At 42.6% G+C, this 27,083-nt stretch overlaps 1 protein-coding gene across 1 annotated transcript in view; it reads left to right on the top strand.

Moving 5' to 3' along the window:
• Nucleotides 1-6,592: 6,592 nt before the first annotated feature.
• Nucleotides 6,593-27,083, top strand: part of SRPX (sushi repeat containing protein X-linked) — a 45,619-nt gene continuing 25,128 nt past the window's right edge. The window contains exon 1 of the mRNA XM_027741936.2: nucleotides 6,593-6,710. Coding sequence (XP_027597737.1) covers nucleotides 6,641-6,710 — 70 coding nt within the window. The 5' untranslated portion in view covers nucleotides 6,593-6,640. The remainder of the gene's footprint in view (nucleotides 6,711-27,083) is intronic.

The following is a 27,083-nucleotide window of genomic DNA, read 5'->3' as shown; positions in this document are numbered from 1 at the left end:
AAAGGGGTGGTTCTCAGAGCAACACAATCACACTACCACTAACAATACTGCTGTCCCTACTCTCTACTTCTAATGCCCCAGGTGAAGGACTAACACTCCACTCAGATTTATGGGCTGTGCCTAGCAGCATGGCTGCTTAATAACACAGGAAAATAAATGTTTCAAAAATACCCACGTTAATAGTAGAAAGGAAATCTATTTGAGTTAGATATTAAAATCCAATACTGAGCGTATTTTAAAAGACCCAAGTGTTGTATAGGAAAATTATAACCATTTACTGCATGCTTGAACTATTTTATCTCTTTAAAATATAAATAAACTAACTATTAAATTCTCTCTGAATGCTTTTAAGGGCTTATTACTTATACTACTCACTATTAACAGGGCTTTACAGCATTTTCACCCCCTGTTATGCCTAAATTAATTTGAGAACCTAAATAGTGTTCTGGTTAAGAGTGATGAGACCCCTATCAGTGGTGAGAATTGAAGATATGAATGTTTTGGTAGTAGGTCTGCTTTGCTCAGTATCTCATATTGATGAGGTCTCAAACTTCACCCCTATTTGCCTTCCAAGACTGTGTTGGAATTGCATTTTAATCATGCTATATAATTATCAGTCTCTTTTTCAGGACAAGATAGTAATGACTCAACAAAGGCATTGCAAAATCTAAATCTGGCTAAACTGTAGTTCTTGTATTTGTACACAAAGAAGTCTTTTATTTTCAAGACCATTCTCATTTGATGGTGAAATTGTTTAGATACAGCTGTTTCCAATCACACTCATCAAAAGCTGAAGAGACATTAAGAGTTAGAATTTTAAGGGATGTTAACAGCTTAAAAAAATAATAATTCAGAGGGGTTTTTTTTTTCAGTATATCTACTAAACAGGAAACCATATCTCTTCTGTTTGATCACATACTGATGCATCAGTCAGTGTCTAACTGAGAATGCAATATTATCTTCCCCCTAAAAAATTCTGGTTTGCTGCCAGCCTAAGACGCAGTGAGTAGGACACGTGGACCCCACCAGATGGAATATAAAGGCAACTGGTGTTTTCTAAGACTTGCTACATATATATGTAACATATATACATACCATGTATGTGCTCTCTGTGTACCTGATCCACACCTTCATGCTGAAATTTTCCACAACAAGGTTTTTGGTAGGGGAAAAATTCAGGGAAAGTTAGTCTTGCCATTTCCTTTATTCCTGGAAGGAAAGGTGTGAGGCCACCATTAACTAGGAAGACCCAAGGAGACTTCTACAGATCACTGACGCAGGGAGAAGTAAGTGCTCAGGGATAAAACACGGAGCCAGAGTGTGCTGCCCTGAAGAACATTTCATTTCCCTAAAATGCATTATTTCTACAGTCAGGACAGTATCTTTTTTTTTGTATTTTTGACAAGGAGTGTGCCATTAAGGTTTAGGTGTGACCTAAGAAAGAAGATTATTAGGAGATAACTTTAGATTATCATTTCACACAAGAAACTATGGGATCATCATCTCGGCTATTTAAGATCACAGAACAAGAATTTCCATCAGTGTACATCTTCCTGATGTTTTTAGCCAGTGATGCCTTCTTGTAGGCTGGTCTCTTTAAGTGTTTCTTTTCTGTTTGTCATCTTGGGAACCCAGGTTTTTATTAGAAAACATGAATATATCACTTAAAAATTCAAAATGAGCAGTGTCTTTGACAAGCATGGTTTGTGCAGTGGAGATGCCTTTTGAAAACTGCACTGAGTGAAGCATCTACTTTGCGTGAAGGGATGATCGTGGGCTGGCACTGGGGATTCACAGTCACATGCTGACAGCAGCAGCATGGTAAGAGTGAGGAATTTTGTCCATAATTCCCCAGACAGTACCCTACGTGACACACATCCACCTGTCTGACCATGTTTTCCTCTGAATATTTTTTGCCATTTTTCCTGTTGATGCCTCCAGTTCCTCACCAGAGCAGTGCCTATGGAAGGGCTGCTCTTCCTGCCTGTTCTTTTTACAGGCCAATCCCAGTCTTTGCTCCCATTTCAGTCTCCCTCTCCTGGACTCTTTGTCGGAGCATCTGAAATGTCCCAACACTGGAGTGCTCTCCTCCAGCCTGCAAGCACCCAGAATGGCCCCTGGGTGGGATGTTAAAAGGGACAAGTGTCCTAGCAAAGCTCATATGCTGACATCCAGAGGCTGAAATCCAGAGGGAAAAATTTGGCCCTAGGAGCTGGCAGTTGCAAGCAGCTGGAAAGAAAGTCTAATAACAAAAAACATTGAGCAGTGAATGAGTGTTTTTAAGTGTTGCTGCCACTAAACATCACGAGAAAGTAATTAATAAACTCCAAGTATTCTAGGAATGGTGCAGAAGAAATGCATTATTATGATTATTATTTTATTTTGAGACCGTCCCTATTTCTGCAGATATTTACTTAAGTAACTCTAAGTATCAGAGCATTCAGTCAGGCTGTTCATGGGTCTAAAACACCATGTGGTGTGGTTTGCATTGGGCCCCCATTTGTCGTGCTCTTATGACTAATTAGATCTTAGTTGGGGTTTCCAAAACTTAATTGCACACAGCTGGGTTGTTGAGGTATTGTTTTTGTTTCCTTACCATTCTTTTACTATTTGGAGGAAAAAATATTAGATTGTTAAACTTTATTAAAATTTGTATTTTAATTAATTTCTCTTCTCCATCAAAAGCTGTATTTTTATTATCATTGTAACTGCAGTTGTTACAGCTATTTTGGTACAGAATAATACAATTATACCTCTGAAGTGCTATTAAAAAAAACAGGAAAGAAAAATTATTTCTTAAATTAACAGTTTGGCATAAGACGAATATATCTTTAAGTCTCCAAGAGCACTTAAGTTTGCTTTATTTCTTATTTTTTTATTCAACCAAGACATTTTCACACATTTTTATCCTGTACTGTTGTTTGATTTCAGTTTTGGAAGTGTTCATTTGTCTCAGAACAATTAAAACATGAATTTTCTGTGAAAATCAGACTGAATAATTCTTGTGTAATGTCAGGAGTCCCAGGAACTCCAAAAAACCACAAGCTTAAATATTTGGAATTTTTTCTATGAAAGTTAAAAGCTGAACGGTGAGGACAGAAAAAGGACTATGCTTTCAAATTCAATATACACAACATTTGTTTAATCCATTCCTAGTTCCACATGCTTTCTGCTATTAAATGGTGCCTTAAGGAAACTACTTTATAAAAATCTAATTTGTATGGCAAATTAAAAATTTTTTAAAGTTGGCTTGAATTTGTCCTTCAAGCCCCAGTCTTTTGGGTGAATTTACATAGCTGTCATTCTGACAAAGACGTAGAATAAGGGTTACATTGCACAGGGAAACTCCAGAGCTGATTTGAATCTAGATGAATGCCCACCTCAGTACTGGCCCTTTTTCAAGGCTGATTTCAGGCAGTCCATGAAGGATGCATTCACACGGACAGTTATGCTTGCACTTGCATGTAAATTTGAGCTGTAGCTTGCAGACTGTGCAAGCTCTTAAGTCTCTTGCCTTTCTCAGGGCAGTTAGAACACTCCAGGAGTTGGATGCTAGTGGAAAACCAGCATCCCAGGCGAGCTCTTACACAGTGCACACAGCAAGCTTTGCAGAAACCCACGCAGTCAGCAGCCAAGACATAGTAAAACCCAGTCTGCAAACACCTGTTGTTAAGCTGTCTGAACGGATGGAATTGCACATAGGCATCGAGACCAACAAAAAAGCAGTTTAAAATCTCATTGATTCCAGTGGATCAAATAGGATTAATGCCTGTACTGACCTGGACACCACATCTGCAGTGCACCGATCGCACCTACTACTGACGGCTTCGCTTCTCACGCTGAGGAGATAAGCAGACAAGGGGGATTTGTCACCCCCACCAAATTTCTGTACTGTGGCAATGCAGTCTGAAATGGCTCAAAAAGGCTACAGGAGAGAGCCTGTGACCTATGGGCTGGGTGGTACTGGGACAGCTGACGGAGAAGCTGCAGCCACACTAACACTTCTGCTGGCAGTGGCTTCTGTACAACGCTATCACACCAGTACAGACATTATACTCCCAGAACTATCTAAATGAAGGCCAGTGTTTTGGAAATGGGCAGCTACAAGGAAAGTGCACAAAGAGAAAGCTTCAAGTACCTCCATTGTTCCAGCACATTGAAATGCTGAACTCTTACCAAAGCCTTGCAGCATGGATGAATTAGCGAGATTATCACTATTTATTACAGATTTCTAACATTTTGCTTTATCTTGTCTATGATATCAATGCCAACAACAAAAAAGCACTGTTTATTTTAAACAGTCTTTTTAATATCTTCTCACATGGAAATCTAACCATTCCTTAGGCTGTTAAACTGCAATGACTCTGATGATACAGACTTTGATTTTGTTACTTTTTTTTTTTTTTTAATAAACAAGGAGTTCATAGCAGAATATCAAAGCCCAGCATACTCAGGCTGCATCTACACAGGGCAGGGCAGGTTGGAGAAGAGTTGGCGCTGAGGCCCCGGTGCCCAGCCATATTCATCAGGTATTTTACTCAAGAGGAGCTGTAGCCTGGCCCCCTGGGGGCAGAGGAGGTGCACTCATTCCTGTGCACATTTCAGCCTCAGGCACCAAATGTAGCTTTTTCAAGTGGGGAGGTATTCAGGGGCACTCCTGATTCGAACAAAAACTCGGATAAGAAGAAAACACTTTGGAGAAAAAACTCCCAAACAGAGCACAGATAATTTTTGTTTTAATTGCCAACCAAATCTTTTCTTTCCTAAGCCACTTTGGTATAACCAGGCTCAAAGTGTGGCAAATAGGCACCTCTTCTTCTGTTTCCAGACTAACATTTCCCCTTGAGATGACTCTCCTCCCTCTGCAATTCAGTGCCTCTTATTTTTAAAGAAATACTACTTTCCTGACTAGCGGTTATTTCCCTTTTTGTCTGTGCTCTGCTGCAAACAGCAGTGTACAGTGGGTCCCTAGGAAATCCCTGGGCTCTCTCCCCTGTATTGCCCCAGCACACAAACTCTTTACAGGCAGGACACTGGCTGGGGCCAGGGCTTTCCCACACTCTTCAGTTTAGAGCACACAAGAGGTACTCATGGTGGGAAGTGTAAAAAGAAACAAGAAATAAGTCTACCTGTAGGTAAGATGCAGGGTTGACAGATCTCAAATTGAAAGGGTTGGAACATATGATGTTCCTCTGCCTGAAGCCTTCACTTCCATAGGCTTGGAGTGACTGGGGAATTCTCTTTCATTTGACAGGCAGAAAAAAAAGCCTCTGGTCTTTGTGGTTATGGAACTAAGCCTGAAAATGTGACTGCGCAACACTCTGGCAGCTCAAAAAGTTAATGGGAAATGTGATGACTCCAAAGTTTTTTTCTTACTCTCATGACTGAGGATTTTTTTGAACATTTGAGGCCATCTGGCCCTCTGCAAAATGCTGAGCAACCAGATCAGTTCATCTTGAAAAGCACAGTCTCTTTCCTTGCACTGCTGCCTGCAAGATTCCAGGCCTGTGTAGGCAGACACTGCCACTGGGATGGGATGGGATGTAGGCTGTGTTCCCAGAGAGGTCCCACCTTGCCAATTAAGGGACTGGAGCAAGCATGAGGGGTTCATCCTCCCCATACTCTTACTCACGGGCAGCATCAGGCAGCGAGGGCTGCCCACCTCACTGCCTTGGAGAGAAGGATGGAAAGACATCTGTGACAGACACACTGTCCCAGCCCCTCAGTGCCCTGGTTAAGGTCAGCCTGGCACAGCAAGTCTGGGCTTATGGCACCAGGTGGGGACCCAAAACCTGGGCTACATCAATAACAGTGCAACCAGTAGGTCGAGGGAGGTGATTTTGCCCCTCTGCTCTGGTGAGACCCCACCTCAATAACTGGGGTCCCCAGCACAGGAAGGCCATTTTGTGTTGCAGCTAGTCCAGAAGAGGCCACTAAGCTGATCAGAGGGATGGAGGAAAGGCTGCAAGATTTGGGATTGTTCAGCCTGGAAAAGAGAAGGCTTTTCGGTGACCTAACTGCAGCCTTCCAGTACCTGAAAGGAACTTACAGGAAAGATAGGGCAGGACTATTTACAGGAGGATGTAATGACAAGACAAGAGGGAATGGGTTCAAACTGAAAGAGATTAAGTTTAGATTAGGTATTAGGAAAAAATTCTTTACTATAAGTGTGCTGAGGTGCTGAAACAGGTGGCCCAGAGAAGTTGTGGATGCTCCATCCCTGGAAGTGTTCAAGGTCAGGCTGAATGAAGCCCTGTGCAACCTGGTGTATTTGAAGGTGTCCCTGCCCACGGCAGGAGGGTTGGAACAAGATGATCTTCAAGGTCCCCTTCCAACGCAAACCATTCTATGATTCTATGACCTCTCGCGGGTTCAGGGCACCACCGGACGATTCCCGGAGGCCACGTCGGAGGGGAGAGGGCCGGAGGAGCCCCTCGGAGGGCAACGCGAGGCTCGACTGCCTTCCCTCTCGCTGCCGCCGCCGGTCCCGGAGAGCGGAGGCGGAGCAGGGGAGGAGGATGAAGGAGGAGGAGTTTTCGGCGGCGCCCGGGAGCCGCTCGGAGAATGTCTCCGTCCCACTCCTCCTCCTCCTGCCCCTTTGCCGCGCAGCCCTGGGCCGGGAAGAGCCGCCGTTCGGAGCATGGGGAGCTGCTGGCTGCGCCTCGCCGCGCTGCTCGCCCTGGGCGCCCGGCCCAGCCTGGAGTACCAGGGTAGGGAAGGGGATGAAGGGGGTGGCGGGTCCGGGAGCCCCCCGGGGGCGCGGGGAGCGGAGCCGTCTCCTCCGGTGGGGGCAGCGGCAGCTCCGCGGTGTCCCCGGCAGCCCGAGGGGCCGGGGAGCCCTCGCTGCTCGCTCGCTCCCCGCCCGGAGCGCTTTGTCTCGCCCTCCGGCTCGTCCTGCCCTCGGCTCGTCCCGGGACGGCCGCCAGCTCGTGTGAACCCGCATCCTCGGTGTGGAGCCCCGGGTTATTGGGCGCGATTAAAACTCTCACCCGTGTAGGGTTTAAACACGCGGGGTGCGGGTTGGTGGCAGCCCGGCTCGCTTTCACACGGGGCATCACATCTGCATCTCTGTGCCACCACCTTGGCACACTTAGAGAGGGCTGAGAGAGGAGAAGACACCCGCTCAACGCTGCTGAAGTAGAATAGAGGATCTATATTGTCCTTAATTGTAAAGGGAGGGTGAATATACGCCCAGTGGGCCAGCCCTGCCTCTGGGACATTGGCACTTAGGAACCTTTCACCAGTTTTTGGTGCTCGCGTGAGACTGCACGTGCAGTGATCTGAGTTTTCAGTGTGAAAAATGAACAGGCGAATCTAACTGGTTTCTTAGGCATCTAGAAATTAAAAAAAAAAAAGTGCTATTCCACTTCTGTTTACACTTCCTTTACCAAATTTGAAATGAGCTCAAATTTAGGTCTGTTTCTGTGCAAAAAGAAGTGGGCATGCAGGGCTGACTGTTTTAAAGCAGCTGCATCTTGTCAGATCAAACATTTCTGATTTGGCAGACACGGCAAGCAAAGCCAGTGTAAACATGTGTGGTGCTTTAACAGGTGTAGTCAATGAGAATTTGTGGTCAGAACAGAGCCTTCAACGTAAGTGGATATTGCTTCAAATAGAGGTGCATTAGTGTGGGTTGAATGAGAAGAGAGGAAGTGAACAGGTGAGAAAGGTTTCTAATGCATCTCACAGCTGTGTGTGCAGAGAACCTCTGTGTGTTGGCAATACCAGTTTTCATATCCTGGAGCTATTCCTACTTGAAACGTAGTTCTGCCCATGGAGAGGTGTAAAATGGCATAATGGTGGTATTTGTGAGTTGAGGTTAGCTTTCCTTATTTTTGTTGGAATTCTCCAAGTGGCTCTTTTCCAACCTGAAAGATGTTGGAACACACGTGTATCCTCTTTCTTTACAAAACACTAAGGTATTGGACACATCAGTTGCCAAATCAACAAAGACAACAGAAGTTTCTGTCCTGGCATTTCTCTGAGGACCATTGTACTGCCAAACTCTATTTTCTTAGGAAGATGAGTGAATACATTACTCTGCAGTTCATGTGAATGTTAGTCTTCAGTTAGTTTACAGAGGATGCTAATATCCTGTCCTTTTTTTCCCCTAAAAGCCCAAATGTAACCTCTCCAGTCTAGAACATTTAATTTTTACATGTAATCTCCAAGTTGGCTGCACAAAAGCCTGCTTGTTTTGACTTTCACTCATTTGAAAGTCCAATTTTCCCCTTATGCTCAGTGTCAAAGACTCCAAAGAGCTTAAATCATCATCAGCTGTAATTGTAAACCCTAATAAAAAGTTAATGTTTCATGTCCCATTTCTTTTGTTTGTTTTTAATAGAGAAAATGTGATACTCTTTCAGATCTTTATTCTCAACATGAAATTTAGTGAAACTGTAAATAGATATTTTCTTTAATGGCACTGTGTTGGTATGTAACTATGCAAATTAGATACAGAATGCCATTAAGTAAACTAAAATAGACTTCTTCAAAAACTCTCTGCAGTACATGTATGTGGTCCTCTTGATTACCCATGCACAAGCTTATTGAACTGTTACCAAGATGTTGACAATTGACTACTTAGCAGACAAAGCCAAACAATATGTTTGGTTTTCATACAAAATGTTTATATTCAATAGTAGATTGTTTTCTAAACATCAGAAATAGTTCAATCAGCTCTTGAATTCATAACTTGGTAACACTGAAATTTTTACTGTAGAACACTTGTGCCCCACAACCCAAAAACTGTGTTGAACACCACATTAAATAGAAATCATTTCCATGTCCTAAGAGTTTTGCTATTTAATGGCAGGCAGTAAAAATAAAGCCAATATTCTACCTGCGAAAATGTAATTGAATGAAGTATCTCCTTGGTATAAGGAAGGCAACTGAAAAGCATTCAAATTCTTAAAATACTTAGAAGCATTTGAAGCAGCAGCTCTTTTACCTGTAACTATATTTTCAGAGTTTGAAAGGATGCTTGTGGTATTCTTACATTGGTACACTCAAAGTTAATGATGCACTGACAAAATCGCTGATGGCACCGCTCAGAGAACAGTCTGTTTTCTGTTCAAGAGCATTTTGGGGATGCATCTTTTGAGCAGTTAAAACAAAGTTAAAACCTTTTTTCCCTAAGGAGTGAAGAGGGAGATAAAATTATTGAGCATGTCAACAACTTTTTCTCATCAGGTTCTTCTTCTCTTCCCCCAGCTTCTCCCTTCTCTTTTTTTTTTTTGCATTTCTGAGATGTGAGAACCAGTGTAAATCCTTCCCCTGTTGGGTGGGACAGAGTGCTGCTGACCATCTAATAGCATTAGGGAGGGTACAACTGTACAAATGTACATATGGAGATCACTTGTTTGGTATTTTGGGTATGTGGAGACAAAATCAAGTGGCACTGTACAATGTAAGACTGTTATACTTGTGTCTTTACACTTTTAGTAGATATATGAAAAAAAAAAGCTAATCTAGGACAAAATTAATGGGAACTGTGCATTAGAACAGGGTAATCAAGGGACCATGAATTTTGAGAGAGATGCCATTAAAATCCCTTGAAGACCATGTAATAATATAGAACTATTTTTAAAATCTGTATGAGATTTAATTCAATGAAAGCAATATACATGTGTAGCATGCTTGTGACATATGTATATATATGGATTAAGTACGAGTGGATGGAAATCTTATTGTGGAAAGGGTAGCTCTTTTCAAAGTTGCATTGTAGAGCAAGGGGGCACCTGTGGGTGAGACTGAGTACTTCAACCATTCAGAGAGGCAGCCCTTGCCCAAGAGAATTTATGATCTAAATAGACAAAGGATAGGAGGACAAAACTAAAGGAAGAAAGTCTTTAAGACTGCTTAAAGGCTTTAATAAATCTGGCATCACAGTAATTTAACTCCTACTCATAGGTCCTGTCCATCAGACCAAGCTGCACATGGTCAAGAAACCGTTTCCAGGCCCCTGAGCAGCTGGTGCTCTGCATTGTCAAGGGTGGGGCCTGTTGTGTCAGCTGAGAGCTCTTTTGTTGTGTTTTTCTTTTAAATACAGCTTGGTGACTGCCTATCCTATTAATCCTAGGTGACAATTTTTGTAGAAGTATGTCCAGGATCCACCTGTGTGTGCTGGTCCCCTGGAACTGTGGGCACTGCTTGCAAGCCTGTGGTGGGCACAGACCTGGGTGTGTTGTGTGCTGGCCAAGCACAGAACAGAAAGGCTGTGGCTGCCCTTGCTTCATTTGGAGTCCAAGTACAGGACAAAAACTATCACATGAATATTCTAGTGAAAGATGTTCTACCCACAGAGGGGGGTGTGGAACCAGGTGTTCTTTAAGGTCCCTTCCCTGCAGGCCATTCTAAGGTTCTATGATACCCTGAATACAAGCAGATAAGTATATTCTAAGGTACAGCTTTATCCACAGTTCTGCTTTCGATGGGCTAGCTCTGTCTAAACAAACTCCAGTTAGCTGGATAGTTGCATATGAATAAGATTTCCAGTAGCAGAGAAGCCTAACAGAAATTACATTCTCGTGACCTCAAACACAACAGATACATCATATTTATATCAGTCAATATTGTTAACTCATCTCCTGATGCTGCTTTCGTATATTCTCATGCGAAGTGGGCTGTTTTCATGAGTTGTAATAATTCCCTCCTGAAAACTCCTTGTGGCTTTTTAAGTATTATCAAAGCACTACATTTCTTTGTGAGTGGTTCCTGTGTAATCAGGTCACTGCATCCTCCATGCTGGGCCTGCTCACTCTTCAGCAGCACCTGGGGGCTTCAGTGCAACAGAAATCTCCAGGGTGAGATCACATAAACAAGGAGTGAAATTTAGAAAATTTTCGGAGACATGAGTTGTTGAATTGTCCTTTCTCTCACAGTGAAATACAACTTGACAGAAAGCACAGGCAAGCTAACTAAATATAATGGCTTGGGTAGGTAACTCTAGGTAAGCATTGGAGATGGTACAGGAGGTACAATAGAACCATCAATGGCAATTATTCTTCATGCCTGCAAGCTGCTGTACCACTTATATTCTTGGTCCACTGCAGTAGAAAATGCTAGCAGGCATGATATAGGCTTCCCAAACATCTACGGTGTAAAAAGGTTGTGTTTATAAAGATTGCAGTTGACATTACCATCAGTACAATTGAGGTCTGTGAAAAGTATGAATGAGCTTATAATTTGAATTATCCAAAACACTGATTCTAAGCATAATTTGGAAATGCTGATGTTGTTGTGCATTTTACTTTAGTGTCCTTGTCTCTCTGACAGTTGAAAATTAACACTACTGAAATATGTTTTTATTCTCTCACTGTAGAGTTACAAATGGAATGGGTACTGATTGGTCAAATTTGTGGCTGATGAAGGTGTAGGGAACAAGATTTGGCAGGCTGTTGTGTCAGCATTCAGTTGAATAAGTCACTGGTTTGAAAATTCAGTCTCCTTATGTATTTGGTATGAAGCCTTAGGCAAGTTGATCAGACTTTTTTACTCTGCTTTTCCCCAATGGAGATGCCTGTTTAAAAGACTGCTACCTAAATCCTGCTGTCTGCTGATTTACAGGAAGAATAGAATTTGGAGATGGGCACAGACTTCAGCCCACACTCTCGGATTTCTTGATGCAATGTTGATAAACCATAAGTGACTGAAGGTGTGAGGAGCATCATGTTCATGGATGTGTTATGTAAAGACACAAATGATGAATCATGTGTGAAAATACACTGTGTGAAAAAGTGTACTTAAATTTTAGGTATTAATGCAATAATCTTGTCTCTTGAGCGCTGTACATGTGTCATACATGAGATTGGTTAGAGTAAGGGTCCCAAGAGTATTTTTGTTGGGAGAAATTGTTTCCAAGGGACAGATCCCCAGCCCACCATTGTGATGGAGTGGAAAGCAATGAACAGGCAAACACCAACACACATATCCCTCCCTACCTGCACCCCCATCACACTGCTATTGTTTTGTACAAAAAGCATATCAGTAACCTAATACTTCATGAAATTCTAATACATAGTGTGTTTTAATACAGACAGACTGCAATTTAATATTGTCAATCTTTGTTTCATGGTCCTTCTGTGAAAATTCTGAAAGTACAAATGTTTTTTCCCCTAAGTGGGGTAACAAATTACATGTTCCTCTAAATACTTGACTAATTTTTTCTTCTGAAATGACTGTATTTTGGTCGTTTTGGGTTTTTTTCCCTTTTAACTGCTGTTCCAAGTTACATGTTGAGACTCACTGTATGTATGTATCATCCATTTCACAAGGCATTGACTTAAATTTTTTTAACACAGTAAATGAACATCTCACCATACAGGGCGTGTCTGGCTGATCAGCACTTCTCTGCCACTGTTTCTAACTATTGATTGTATTTAAAAGGTACTTTATAAGGTTGTTCAAACTGAAAATTTGCTGCAGTACCTTGAAAGTGGCTCCAAATTATAGATTTTAACTTTAACTATTCTGATCTTTCCTGTAACTTGAAATAGCCACTTAGGAGCTCTGCCAGAGTGTGAAACCACTTTGACTTGTCATTTGGCATATCTTCACATGAAAAGAGAAAGGATTTTTGTACTTCCTGAGAGACCCATGGAAATAAATTAATTTCCCCAAGTTAACACGTATTGCCAGTTCAGCTTTGCCAATATTTTCCTTTGATTTACCTGAACAATCCTGATGAGATTTTGTTGTGCTTGAGGAAATAAATGGTGTCTCTGCCAAGCACATAATGCACAGAAATGTGGAAGGAGTAGCTACACGGAGAGTAAAGTTCTGACAGACGCAGCATCAGAATGATAAGAAATCCTTCTCCCCCACCACCATTACCTCTAACTAGTGTTTCTTGGCAGCTGCAGGGATTTTCCTTGGGAGAATTGTCTAAATCTCAACCCCCTCTTCATTCCTCTGAAGATGGAGGTAGAATGCATTTAGCATGGGAGCACATTAAGAGCTTGCAAAAACAAGTCTGTCAAAATGCCTTGGTGCTGGACTATTGTTAAAACAGAACTTTTCTGCTGAAAGGCTTATTTGGGGAGAAAGTGTTGCTCATGGGTATTTGCTTCCTTCCTAAACAGAAGTTACTGGACAGGCTGTGCTGTGGTTCCCTGGTTTGGCTGACTGGCCCTCATCACCAACTCCTGATTTTATTTTTGCGCTTTCTCCTCCTGCACTTAGCAGACACTACCTTGCAAAAGCAGCTACTTTGTGTTCCTTTATAGCTTTCTAAACAGTATCTCGCACTTTGGTTACTTTTGGGAGTTGTGCGTTCCCTCCAGGAAACGTTAGGCAACTCTGGCCTGTTGCCGATCTGGGTGGGTCCCGTATTCTCCCCATGATTCTCCTGGGCTTCCTCCTACCCATCCCTGCTGCCTAACTCCTGGCGTACAAGATCTTGGTCAGGATCCCTCGCCTCAGTCCCTGCTCAGGTGTTTACATGGCAGGGTCCAGGTCCAGACCCTGGCCAGGGCTCCAGGGCATGTCTGCAGTGCAGGAGATATTTCCAAAGGCAAAATTTTTTTGGCTTTCTCCCAAACCTACATTTATTCCTGTTTTGTGTTGCTAGAAATGTCCCCTCTTCTCTCACCTGGGAGAAAGTTTTCAACTCTTTGCTACTCCCCTGCTTGTGTGTTTTAACTTCTGACTTTGAGGTGGGCTGCCCAGCTTTCTTGCCTTCCCCTGCATGAGCACCCCTGGCTCCCTGGAAGTGAGTAATGTGGTTGTTTCATGTGGGGTCTCACAGCACATTGCTCAAAGCCTCTGGGGAGAGATAAGCCTGATGTGACTCACATAAATTTTTCTAGGATTTTTTCCTATGCCTTCTTGTTCTGCTTAATGTGAAATGGGACTCATTTTGTTGCTCTGGATGGTGCTGTCTCAGCTGGCCTTCTGTGGGTCTTTACTGCCCTGATTTTGGCTGTTGAATGTTGGCTCAGTGGTTGGGAAGAGCTGCCATCTCCTCCCAGCAGTGTGCAAGGCAAATTACAGGGCTGGGAGAGGGAAACACCTCCAGCCATGTCAGAGCACGAAGCTTCTGCCAGACCGTGCAGCTCAAGCTGGGGGCAGACGGTCATTTTTGGCAAAGGCTTTGCCATTTAAACATACAGAGTATATTTATAATTTCATGCTTTTTGCTTGCTCTATGAAAATGTGTCTTGAGCTGAGGACAGATGACACCAGTGGGGTTCTGGTTATCTGCTCTGAGAGACCAAGTTTTGCTGCCTGATGCAGAGACGTGCAAAAGAAAGGAGAATGCTTAAAATTAGTCATGTTCTGGGTTGTTGTTGTGGGACACTAGCAAGTCATTATGAGCTATTTTGAAGGGGGAGAAAAAAATCCCCACAGCCTAAACATGCAGATGCGTATCACAAAGATTCTTGATTGCATTCATTTGTTTGAAACTGGTAAGTAAATATCTCCATATATATATATATATATATATATATGTCTTTGATTTGTATAATGTATGACTTGTGATGTGCAGTTATGTCCTTCAGGGAGACACAGAAGAAACTTCTGCAGTAAAATACATAAATTGCAGTAAAATACATAACATTAAATTTTATGTTACTGCTATCATTTGCTCCAGTTCTCACAGTGGATAAAAAATATGCATGTGCGAGAGTACTGCACATCTGCAATTTGGACAATTTAGAAGGTTTATAGGTTAATCTTGTTTTGAAGATTCTGAAATCACTGTGGTGTTGGTATAAAAGGAAATCCAGTAGTGTTAAACATAAAATTTGTCACAACTCTGAATAGAAAGTTTTTCTTCTAGTCTGAGCAGTGTGACTGAAGACATCTGATTTTTTTCTTCCCTACTTCCCACCCTCTTCTTGTTCTTTTCAAGAAATGCCATTGTTATTTATGGTGCTGGATTTAGATGTGTTATATGTACGTCCACTAAGAATAGCATTGCAGTTTGAAGGTAGTCCTGTATTCAGGCTTCTCCAGCTGTGCCTTGTCAGGCTGCCTGGTTTACCCAAAGCCTACACTTAACCAGTGTGGGCTGGCAACATGAGTCACTCAGCAAAATCTGTCTCCTTTTAGGCTGTACCATGAGAGTTTTAACCTGCTAGGGATCTGTGGTCCATCCTGGTGTCCCTCAGAGGTCTTTTGTCAGGCTTCCTGATTCTGACTGGCCAGATGGGGGGAGATGCTGCTTCCAGCTCCTGCCTCAGTTAAGTTATGAGCCTATGCCAGTTACATTTTTCTTTGGAGTTGTCAACTTTAGGGCAAAGCATTTGAATATAATTACTTGATTCGAATCTGCCTGTCTTGAGTCCACCCGTTGTGGGTTTCTGGTTATGCTGTCTGAATTGTAAGTAAAACAGGCCAAAATTAACATGCCTCTATCTAGCTATTCTTGAAGATTAAAAACATATTGGCTCTCAGACATTCACTGTTCTAAGCTGCCCAGAAGCAGGTACCAGAAACGGTACACCTGGTGCTGAGTCACAGTGGTAGTAAAATGTGTAAATAAGGAAACCAACCCAACAAATAATGAAAGGATCTTTCTTTGCTTTTCTGGCAAAGGAATGGATGTAAGTGCCCTGTGCTGAAAGTGGGTACCTTTCTTATTACTGTAGTAAGGAAAAAAGGGATGGCTTGCTGAAGGTGTTTCTTGTGAAAGCATCTGACTGGCAGTTTGCCTCAACTTTGAATCACTGATTTCTTTTGTTTAAGGCAGCTGGTTGGCTTTTGTCTGCATCCTCTTTGTAATATGATTTGTCCTCAGATCTTTGACTGAAAACATTCATTTACAAAACAACTACAATTATTGCCATAGCACGTGCAGTGCATCATATCAAGTAAAACCATGTGGGTGTGTTTGTTTATGGAAATGCTACAAGTTGCTTTTGGGTCTCCTTGCAGCTGAAAAGGGCTAACCTGGGTCTTATGGTTCTGGGCATATCTGAGTGCTCTTCTGGGTAGTCTTTCCATTGCTCTCCTTACTGCTTCAGTTACAGTTCCTGGATGTGTAGGTGACAGGAACCACATTTTGAATTTCTCGTTGGTACTTGACATTTATCATAATGAGACAGAAAATACATGTTTGGGAAAATGGGAGATAACTATAACTGGAAACTTGCTTTGACTTTGAGTTTAAAGAAATTTCTGGTTAAATATATCAAACCCTGTGTAGTTCCATAATAACAGAAGGCAGCTTTTGTATAAACACCAGCACTGCTGTCGGTGTATCACTGATACCTTTTCATCCTTTTCACCAGCACTAGAAGCTTGCAGTGGTTAACTGTCTGACAGCTTGTCATTTTTGGAAAATAAGAATACCCAAATTGGTTTTTTGGCTCTGTTTTTAAGGCAGGTGTTTCTGACTGGGGATTCTGTACCTCTCTCCAACTGAATGTCAAAACCAAGAATATTAAACTGTATCTTTAGATGCCTCCAAGGCATTTCAGACCTCTTAGATACCAGTAACAGCACAGGACATGCACTGAAGCCCCTTAAGTTATTTTATTTTTGTCCAGAACCATTCTTTTGCCACATTTCTGCCTTACAGTCTGTAGGAAAATCTTTTAACATGTGGCATACTTATAAAATCACTCAGACATTTTAGCTATAACATGCACTAAAAACTATATATATTTTGTGTGCAATAAAAGAGAACTTTTGACTCACCAGAAAGATAATACTGATTTATAGCTATTTCCCTACTGGAAGAGTAAACTGCTTTGCCAAAACAGATCAGTAAAAAGGAACTGAAAGTAAGTTCTCCATCTGAATTATAAAATATTTCCCTATTTGTAAACCCCTCAAAAGGAGAATGGGGTTTGATTTATTCAATAGGTGAATGTTGTCTCTAAAGCACAATCCTTGTTCTTTACTGTTCTGCTGTTAACAAAGCCTCTCTTTATTGCTGAAGACCATGAGAAGGTTGGGCAGGGAACTGAAAAAAAATAAACATGTACTATGTGACACATGAGAATAAATTAAAGTATTAATAATGAATTTTGTGGTGTAGAGCCTGATGGTTTTCAGGGTTCCAGTTCACAGGAAGCCATGCTTTCCAAAATGTTCTTGGTCTTTCTTACATGAAGATACCATGGTAATAAGTGAGACTGATAAATGGCAACAGAAGTGCACAAAGGGAAAGCATAAATAAGACCTCATGGCTGCATAGATGAGTTATCACACATTTTAAATAAAATTCAACTGGAAAACCCTGTGCACCAGTTCTGTTCAACAAACTGTAGACTCCTCTCTTGCTTGCCTTCCTCTCAAGTCCGTGTGAGAGCTGACGCAGCAACTTATGTTTTGGATTATAAACAGATCTTTTTAAAACCATCCTGTTCAATTCCTAGTCACCTTTAATTTTCACTGTGGAAAGAGCTGCAAGGAATCCCTGCCATTGCAGTGAGGTACTTTCTGTATGTGTGTGAGCAGGGGAGGAGGAAGGCTTGGCACGCCTCTTGGTACAGCAGCTTACAAGTTTGTACAGGATTGCATCTCTTTTGGGCTTTTGGTTGTCAGCCACCTGCAATGAGAGTGCTTCAGCCCTGCAACAAGCTCTGACAGCTGGAGCAAGCTTCACATCAGGCAGCTGGCTGATGGACTGGTCCTGCTAACTGCTCCTTGCCAAGGCAGCAGGTTGTTGAGGGATGGTTGAAACAAGCTGTGATATATCTGCTTTTTCCCAGAAAATGATTTCTGTTCTCAGAGCGAGCTGGGTGAGGGAATTGGAACCAGAGAGCTTATTTTCAGGGGTTGCTGGAGGTTGCCCTTGGCCTGTTTTCCTACTGGCAAATGTTGACTTTTCTTAGGCTGCTGTTGAACTGGTGCCTTTGCGAAAAAGAAGAGACTGTCTGCTGCAGAGGGACAGAGAGAGAGAGGCAAGTGCTACTTGGTAGCTGCCATGTACAGCTTGTCTAACCCCTTGCCTTCTGCTAGGAATTCCTGCTAAACATAACATCCTATTTTCTTTGATGTAACAAGGCCAGTAAAGGTCTATATAAGCAGTGGGGGAGTAATGCCAGCTGTCTTTTTACACACTAGACACACCACCACTGGAACTGACTGTTTCAAATTTTACATATTAGAGTAAAATTTCATAAGAAAGAAGGGGAACTTTAAATCATGAAAAGAAATCAACAAAACTCAAAGCAAGTTTGTAGGTAGGCAAGCGTGTGGATCCTTTGGTTTGGTCTGTCTGCCACGGAAATCCATGTCAAATCTTTGACCATTTCTAATGACACAGGATCAGATTTGCAAATGGAATGTGAGATAACTAAATACAGGGACTCGAGCATCTGATTTTATGTTTGTGTCTGGGTGGTCCAAATCATTATGGCTTTTTGCAAAACCTATGCAGGTTCCCCAGCTGCAGGGATTATTTTTCTGTGAAACATCATACCTGGTTGAGATACACAGAAAAATGTGGAACTGATATTTTCTAGTTATTAAAAAAAAAAAACAGAAGACTTCAGGATTAGGTCTGTCCTGGTTCTGTGAGGGCTGGCAGTGGGACAGGGATCCCCCCAGCAGCCTAGAGGCTGGGACAGGGTTCAGCAGGGCCCTGGTGGGTGAAGGACTGGCAGGGCTGGAGCTGGTGTGAGCATTACGGATAATGATGCATCTCAAATGCTTGATCTCCAGCTGGATTTTGGGTAAAATTCCACATTATTTACACTGTATTAATTCTTAGTAACAATTTAGGCAATGGTTTCATTTTTCTGTGAGAATTATTACTAGCTTAGTATTTTTTCTGTGGATATTTTTTTCCCCTGATGTGTTTGACGTGCTCCCTTTTTTCATCCGTATCTCCGGTCCGCATGACAAACTTGTGGGTTGTCAGTCTGCTTTTAATGGCAAGCCCTGAAATCTCATGTGTCAGTTTTTCAAACTTGGATGCTTCTGTGAGGAGGAAACAATGAGAACTACGATGACATCCCAATCCTGTCTTTATAAGACAAACAACTGATCTTTGGTGTGTGTCTCCAGTGTCTTTGATTAGCGTAATATTTTGAAGCTTAGAAGAAACTTGGTGTAACAAGAATACCAACAAATCCACAAATCTATCATTTAAAAATATCTGTTCTGCTACAGGTTTCTCTTGTTTTTTTTCAGAGAGCCTTTATTTGCCATCTTCAGGATGTTTATGAAACTTGAGCATTTTTTCAGTACTAAACTGATTTTGTGGACAACTAAAAACTGACTATTAAAAGATTATATCCTAATCATGTTAAGTGAACCATGACTTTGGTAATATGAAGCTATCTGCCAGCTTGTTTGCTGCAGCTGGTCATTCCTGCCGGATGCTGTTCATCAATGCCTATGTGTCAACCTCCCCTTAATGAAAGGGACCCAGAGTGTGGCCATCCTTAGGTTTTGCACCACATACAGCACAACTTCATGTTTCCTTGCTCAGCCCAGCTGCTTCCCAGCACGCTCTGTCCTCATGTCAGGAGACTGAGGCTGGACCTGCTGCTGCTTTTGTAGGAGCTGAAGGAGACAGAGCATCATCCTTCCTGCTGAGGACCATGGTGCTGGCTACAGCCTCTCAGTATCTGCTCTTGGCCTCACAGGATGGGGAGAAGGAATGGGATGCTGCTGGATAACTGGTGTGGATGTGGTGCAGGTGGAAGGAGGAGAGAGAGATAGGTTTGTATGGTCACTGTGTCTGTAGCCCTGCACTAGCTGGGAATGGAATTCTGGTTTCTGCTTCCGCATGTTGTTTGGTGCCTGGCTGAGTGGTGAGGAGGCTCTGCTGAAGCAAGGACTGGGTTACCAAGGGAGGAGAAGCCCATGGTATTTACTGCAAGGACTAGGAAAAAGTCTTGTTTCCATTCTGTCTTCAAGCTCATGTCTTTTGAAAAACCTACAGGTTGGCCATGTACATGTTACTCATCTCTCCTAAAAGATTTCTCTTAGGGTCTCATTTTAGGTGCTTCTGCTGTTGCTGGTAGTGGCAGTGGATTTTCATAGCCTTTTTCCCTCTCCTGAGGGAGCAGGGTGTAATTCTGGATACATGGCTTTGGTGTGTTTGGGTTGTTAATTTTGTTCAGGTTTATGTTGGTATTGTCAAGTCTCCCTTTGCCTTAACAAGTGGTTATGGCTCCAAAGACTGAGGAAATCGAGTATTATTTTGATTTCTTTTTATTTTCTTTCTAGTTTGGGACATTTGAATTCTCTGAGGATTGTCTTTGGCAGTATGGCTATATATATATATTTTTTATATAAAGAATCATAGAATATCCTGAATTGAAAGGGACCCGCAAGGGTCGTCAAAGTCCAACTCCTGGCTCTTCACAGGACAGCCCGAAGAATAACACCATGTGCCTGAGACTTGTCCAAATGCTTCTTGAACTCTGTCAGGCTTGGTGCTGTGACCACTTCCCTGGAGAGCCTTTTCCAGTGCTCAGCCACCCTTTGGGTGAAGAACCTTTTCCTTACATCCAACCTAAACCTCCCCTGACACAACTTCAGGCCATTCCCTCGGGTCCTGTTGCTGGCCACCACAGAGAAGAGATCAGTGCCTGCCCCTTCTCTTCCTCTCACGAGGAAGTTGTAACTGCAGGGGGGTCTCCCCTCAGTCTCCTCTTCTCCAGGCTGAACAGATCAAGTGACCTCAGCTGCTCCTCATTTGGTTTCCCCTCAAGGCCCTTCACCGTCTTTGTAACCTTCCTTTGGTCACTCTCTAACAGCTTTAACCTTTTTGATATTTTGGTGCCCAAAACAACGTGTATCATTAGTGAAACTCTAGCATCTAAGCCAATATCCTTACAAATGACCTTGGTAACCACTCTCTCAGAAGGAAACTTCTTTATCCGCTTGTTTTCGATGGAAGTAAGAACGTCCTTGTGATGGGGATTTGTCACTGACATCAATATTAATGAAAAAGGAGCAAGGGAGTATCTCAAATGTTCCTTTAAAATCTAATCAGCATTATTTAATTCTGGCTCCATCAAAAGAACTTATGACTCTACTTTAGGATATGATTAACACTTATTATTTTAGACAAAATGAGCAAGCCTTTTCTCATTAATTGGTTTATACAACTTCTGTGCTTCTGGCTGTGAACTTCATATTAAATACTGTTTGTCTTGAGGTTGTTTTTAATACTAGTCTTTATAAATAAATTAAATTCCTATCTCATGAGTCTTGACAGCAGTTGTTTACTTTTTCCTTCAATTAATTAGTTTGTTATTAAATTTCAGGTTCTTCTACACTTTTTTTTTTTTGAGTTCCACCTGTAATCTTTGCTCGGTTTTTGACCTGCTGACTCGGGAGAGAAGACCCCAAGGGTGCTTGCTGCCAATGTAGGGTTTATAGTTGCTCTGTGTTGTTTCTGACATTGTGTGACTCCATTTACTAAAGAGCAAGAGATCACAGTCAGTAACATCACACTTTTCTCCCCTTCTGTTTTCTGGGAACTTGTTGGAGAGTTTCCTATGGATTACAGGCAGCCCCTGATGCTAGTTTTCAAGTGTTGGTGTAGTGTTTGACTTTAAAGCTGAGATTTTTTTCCTAGGGAGCCTTTCTTTTAGCTTGCTCATAAAATCTGAAAAATCTTTTTAAAATCACAGAGCTTCAGAAATAACACGACTCAAATATAAAAAAGCAGTGCATCTGGTGCTGTAGTATTAAAAGTTAGATACTGAAATACGCCTGTTTCCAGTGTCAGCATTAAAAAAGAAAAAGGACTTCTTCCATCTGTCACCAATTCAGAGAGTGATGAGGTCTCCCCTGAGCCTCCTCTTCTCCAGGCTGAACAACCTCAGCTCCCTCAGCCTCTCCTCACAGGACTTGTGCTCGAGTCCCTTCATCAGCCTTGTTGCTCTTCTCTGGACCTGCTCCAGCACCTCAATGTCCTTCCTGAACTGAGGGGCCCAGAACTGGACACAGCACTCCAGGTGTGGCCTCACCAGTGCTGAGTACAGGGGAAGAATCACTTCCCTGGACCTGTTGGCCACACTGTTCCTGAGCCAGGCCAGGATGCCATTGGCCTTCTTGGCCACCTGGGCACACTGCTGGCTCATGTTCAGCTTCCTGTCAATCCAAGCTCCCAGCTCCCTTTCTGCCTGGCTGCTCTCCAGCCACTCTGTCCCCAGCCTGTAGCGCTGCAGGGGGTTGTTGTGGCCAAAGTGGAGGATCTGGGACTTGACCTTGTTGAACTTCATCCTGTTGGAATCAGCCCAACTCTCCAGTCTGTCCAGGTCCCTCTGCAGAGCCCTCCTGCCTTCCAGCAGATCAACACTCCCCCTCAACTTGATGTCGTCTGCAAATTTGCTAATGGTGGACTCAATCCCCTCATCCAGATAGTCAATAAAGATATTAAATAGAACTGGGCCCAACACTGATCCCTGGGAGACACCACTAGTGCTTAAACTCTGGCTTAGACCGTGTATGTGCTCAAGATAACAAATATATTACGCAGGATGCAGCTATATAGCTGTGTTTTATGTAGATTTAGTTCAGTGTGCTTACCTTCCTTAAACCTATCAATTAAAGAACGCACATTTTGTTCATCTGAATTGGTTTACATTTTAGTGTTCGTGACACCTTTTGTCCTTTCTCTGGTAAGAAACTGTGACAGTTTCTAATCATAAAGGGAGATGCTGCCATTATTTTTTTTAGCATTATTTATTGAAGAGTTCCTTAAGCAAAAATCAAAATTTGAATTCTTCATGGTTTGAACAAAGGAAACATTTTTTCTCCAGTTTCCTCCCTATTGGTGTCCTGCTGGCATAACTAAGTGCCTTTCTGAATGATCAGGGACTTCTTTCATTCACGTGTCTTTTTGAAGTTTTTATTTTGTTTTGCTGGATTTCAATTTATTGCAAGATCCTTATTCAGGTGGAGCCCTTTAAAAGGAAGGGAAGATGCTCTTCGGCCTTCTTTGGACAGCTTAATAAACCTTGGAAGCTAATCTCTTCCTTTTTCTCTGCATCTAGTTATTTAAAAGTTTGATTTGGCAATGAGACAAAACAAAACTAAAAAAAACCCCTCACTGGTCAGGCTGAAAATCAGCATTTCCTGAGAGTGCTGTTCATGTACATAAGGTTCAGATTTTTCCCTTTGAGCCGAGCTCCCAGCTTGACTTCCATAGCCCATCTAACTGATGAAACATCGTGGCACCTTGCAATCAGTGGAACGTGGCATATGTGGGAAATATGGAACAACACAGGATATGACTGATATTTCTCTTGAAGTTGTACCAATCTCAGGTCCCAACTATATCTCTATTGGCCTGTTGAGCTGCTTTTTTCCCCACAGTAATCAACACTTTATTTCAGCAGCAGAGGTCTTCCATCCATATATTTCACCATTTTTGTCTAGATTTTCTTTGCATTTCTGTGAAAACCCACTATACAGATCTATATACATTTTACAACTCGAAGTTAAAATTTAAGCAAAATTTGATTAAATCCTCGCATCCCATTGTGTGACCTCACAAGAGCAATTCAGAATTTCCAGAGTTAGTATTCTGGAATTTTTCTGGAATTTCCAGAACAAGGATTCTGAAAATGCCTCGTTTGTTTTCACCAAATATAAGGACACAATTTTCATGAAGGGCATTTTTTTTTTTTACAGCTTCAAATTAACAGTATTTAAAAAAACAATTGCCCAAGGCCTTTGCTCATTTTATGTGTATATACTGCAAGCAGCATTTGAACATACAGCTCATTCTAACACTAAACACATGATTATAGTAAAAGCAAATGCATTTGCAATGGAGCAAGGTATCTGGGAGCAGCCTAAGACTGCACTAAGGTTCCTGGACTGTACGAGTGTGTTGGCAAAGGGGTTTGTAGCCTCTCATGATGTCTGCCAGCTTTCCCTTGACTGCAGCTGTGTTACAGAACTTCTGCCTGCATTGACTCAGAGCCACTTGAACCACTTCCACTTCTTATTGCCAGTCTGGAGTGGGAAAAATAAACCAAAATCAGTGATGGAAAGCATTTTGCTTTGGATTTGCTGTATCTAAGGTATCTACAAATAAAAGGAAACAGGGTTCAATTGTACTTTACAGAGCTTTTCTGGACTAACACTAACTTCTGTTTCAATGCAGTTCCCATCCCACCACTGATTTTTGTAAGAGTAAATTGTATGGACTTGGCTACCTGATTCTGGATGTGTGACTTCATTGAAATGAAGGAGATATCTTATAGCAGGAGTAGTGCCTTTTTTTTCTTTTTTCCTGTTGCACAGTATTTGCCAGCATGTGAAACGAGTTTTATCTTGTTAGCTGCCTTCTATGTAAAGAAATAGTTTTCTCAACAGGTAATTAATCTATTTGGAAACACCTTCATGGCTTGGTGTCAGCTGCAGTGTTTCTTCATGGTGACATTAGATCACAGGTTGCAAGGGAGGAGATTATCTTTTGGGAAAATAACCTGTGCCTGCATTTTCCTAATAGGATTCATGATTTCTGAGTAATTGGATGGTTTTATTTCACAAAGCATAAGCTACTGCTGGCATGCAAACTTCAGGTATCTCTGACCTCTTTTGAACTTGATAACTCTGAAGCTTTCTGTTCTGCATTTCAGTTGTGCTTTGATTAAGACTTTGAAAGAACTGTTCTTTGATGGAATCTTGTATAAAGCATCTCTCTTGAAGCAAGTTAAAACCTGTGCTTTAAAACATGGTATTTGCATCTTAATCAATACCGAGACACAGTGAATTAATCTGTGCATAGCCCTGAGGGGATCTCCTTGGGAGATTACTTTCTATTCCTTTAAGACCTTACACCTGCAAGGAATAGAAGCACAACAGTGGTGTGGAGCTTGTGGGTATGGACGGAAGCTCAAATCTGTGCTATACACCTGTGTATTTCCATAAATAGAGACAGGGAAATTCCTAAACACCTCTGGAAGTGAATCATCTACTACACTGCACATAGGATTATTAACTTGGTTGGGATGAATGAGCAGCATTTGCATTCAGGAGCATATCATGATGGAATTGATATTTTCCTCCTCTTGGTTCAGCACAACCCTCCCTGAATACAAAATGATTGCATTTCTGTGCTTTAAGATTTCTTCCAACCCACACCATACTTCGATTCTGTGATTTCGCTAACAATATATATATATATATTTAATTGTTTTTAAGCCTTGCAGACCAGATGCAACAAAACATCTGACTGTGCAGGCAGTTTTTAAACAAATACTGGTATCTCACCAAAGCACGTGGTTTTTAAACATGAGCTTTACAGAACTCTGGGGTGTAATGCTCAGCCAGTAAAGAATGAGATGAAAAACCCAGCTTTCCATTTTCAGTACCATCATAAAATGAGTGCAAGTGTTTTTACACACAAAGTAAAGACCTATAAGGTGAAGATCGTGACCATTTTGTGCCTTTTTTACCTCCTCATGTACGTCTTCCAGATCCCTGAATGACCCTAGCCCTGCCATGCTGTAAGAAGCTCTGCAGTCTGCTGCAGCAGAACTAAGGTTTTAAATTCACATATTTGATATGGCTTCAGGTACTGTGGAACGTAGAACTCTGAGGCAAAACATTGGAGGAACTAAATCCAGATGTTACAGACTGACTGGTGGAAACTGGTCATCCTCTTCTTACACATGCTCAGATTGATCAGCTGCTTGAATATGGGTGGAATTCCCAAACACTCTCCTCTGTTTTAAAGGATAGGTCAAACGTTGAATGAGCTTTTTCTTTCCTACCCATATTAAGAGTAGCCAGTGCCTGTAGACCACAGAAGATGCCATCTAGGTTCATTTAATTCATGTCATTTCTGTGTGCACAACACACAGTGTCATTACAACTTTGGGGTGTTTTCAGGTTGTTTGTTTGTTTTTCACTTTTTTTTCTTCTTTGTTATTCCATGAAATTTGCCATGTAGATGAAATTGGAAAATATCACTGTATTTTTAGGGATTTTTTAAATGTTTTCTATTTCCTAGAAATGTTCAAAAAGTTGGAGAAAGAAAATCAGAGAGGTGAACCTCAGTTAGAACTTAATCTGGCCACTTCTTAAAAGATAATAAAAAGTGCTTTTAAAAATAAATTAAGCACGAAAGGAGGGCCAAGAGAAACTTCCATTCTTTATTGGACACAGCGGGGAATAGTCAACAAAGACGAGGTACTTAGCACCTTCCCTGCCCCAGTCTCCAACAGTGAGATGAGTTATCCTCACGACAGCTGGCCTCCTGTGCTGGTAGGCAGGGACAAAGACCAGAATAGACTCCCTGAAATCCAGGAGGAGGTAATTAGTAACCTGCTGTGCCACTTAGGTGCTCACAAGTCTATGGGACTGGATGGGATCTATCCTAGGGTGATGAGGGAGCTGGCAGAAGAGTTTGTTTTAGGTTAGGTTGGACATTAGGAAGAATTTGTTCACGTAAAGGGTGATTAGACGTTGGAACGGGCTGCTCAGGGAAGTGGTGGCGTCACCGTCCCTGGAGGTGTTTAAGAAAAGACTGTACGTGTCACTCCGTGCCATGGTCTGGTTGACAAGGTAGTGTTCAGTCACAGGTTAGACTCGACCTCAGAAATCTTTTCCAAGCTAAATTGATGCTGTGATTGCGTGGAAAGATCTCTGTGACAGACTCGCTATCCCGGTCAGCTCGGTGCCCTCGCTGAGGTCGGGCCGGCACAGCAGGTCCGGGCTCAGGGCACCGGGAGGAGACCCCACACCTCCCCCCGGGCCAGGACACCACTGGGGGACTCCTGGAGGCCACATCGGAGGGGAGCGAGCCGGAGGAGCCCCTCGGGGGGCAAGGCGTGGCACAAGAGATGCCCGAACTCCCTGGGATCCTGCTCGCTGCCGGTCTCGGAGAACCGGGGCGGGGGGATGAAGGAGGAGGAGGAGTCTCCGGCGGCGCCCGGGAGCCTCTCGGAGAATGTCTCCGTCCCACACCTCCTCCTGCCCCTTTGCCGCGCAGCCCTGGGCCGGGAAGAGCCGCCGTTCGGAGCATGGGGAGCTGCTGGCTGCGCCTTGCCGCGCTGCTCGCCCTGGGCGCCCGGCCCAGCCTGGGGTACCAGGGTAGGGAAGGGCAGGGAAGGGGAGGGGACGGGGCAGCGGGGCCAGGAGCCCCCCCGAGGGCGCGGGGAGCGGAGCCGTCTCTTCCCGCTGGCCCGGGGGAGGCGCGGCATGAA

This window comes from Pipra filicauda, unplaced genomic scaffold (genome assembly GCF_003945595.2).
Source record: "Pipra filicauda isolate LSUMZ 115617 unplaced genomic scaffold, ASM394559v2 scaffold18_size4552066_pilon, whole genome shotgun sequence".
In the NCBI taxonomy this organism is placed as follows: Eukaryota; Metazoa; Chordata; class Aves; order Passeriformes; family Pipridae; genus Pipra; species Pipra filicauda.
The sequence above is the reverse complement of the archived record's forward strand: the minus strand, read 5'-3'. Positions and strand labels throughout refer to the sequence as shown.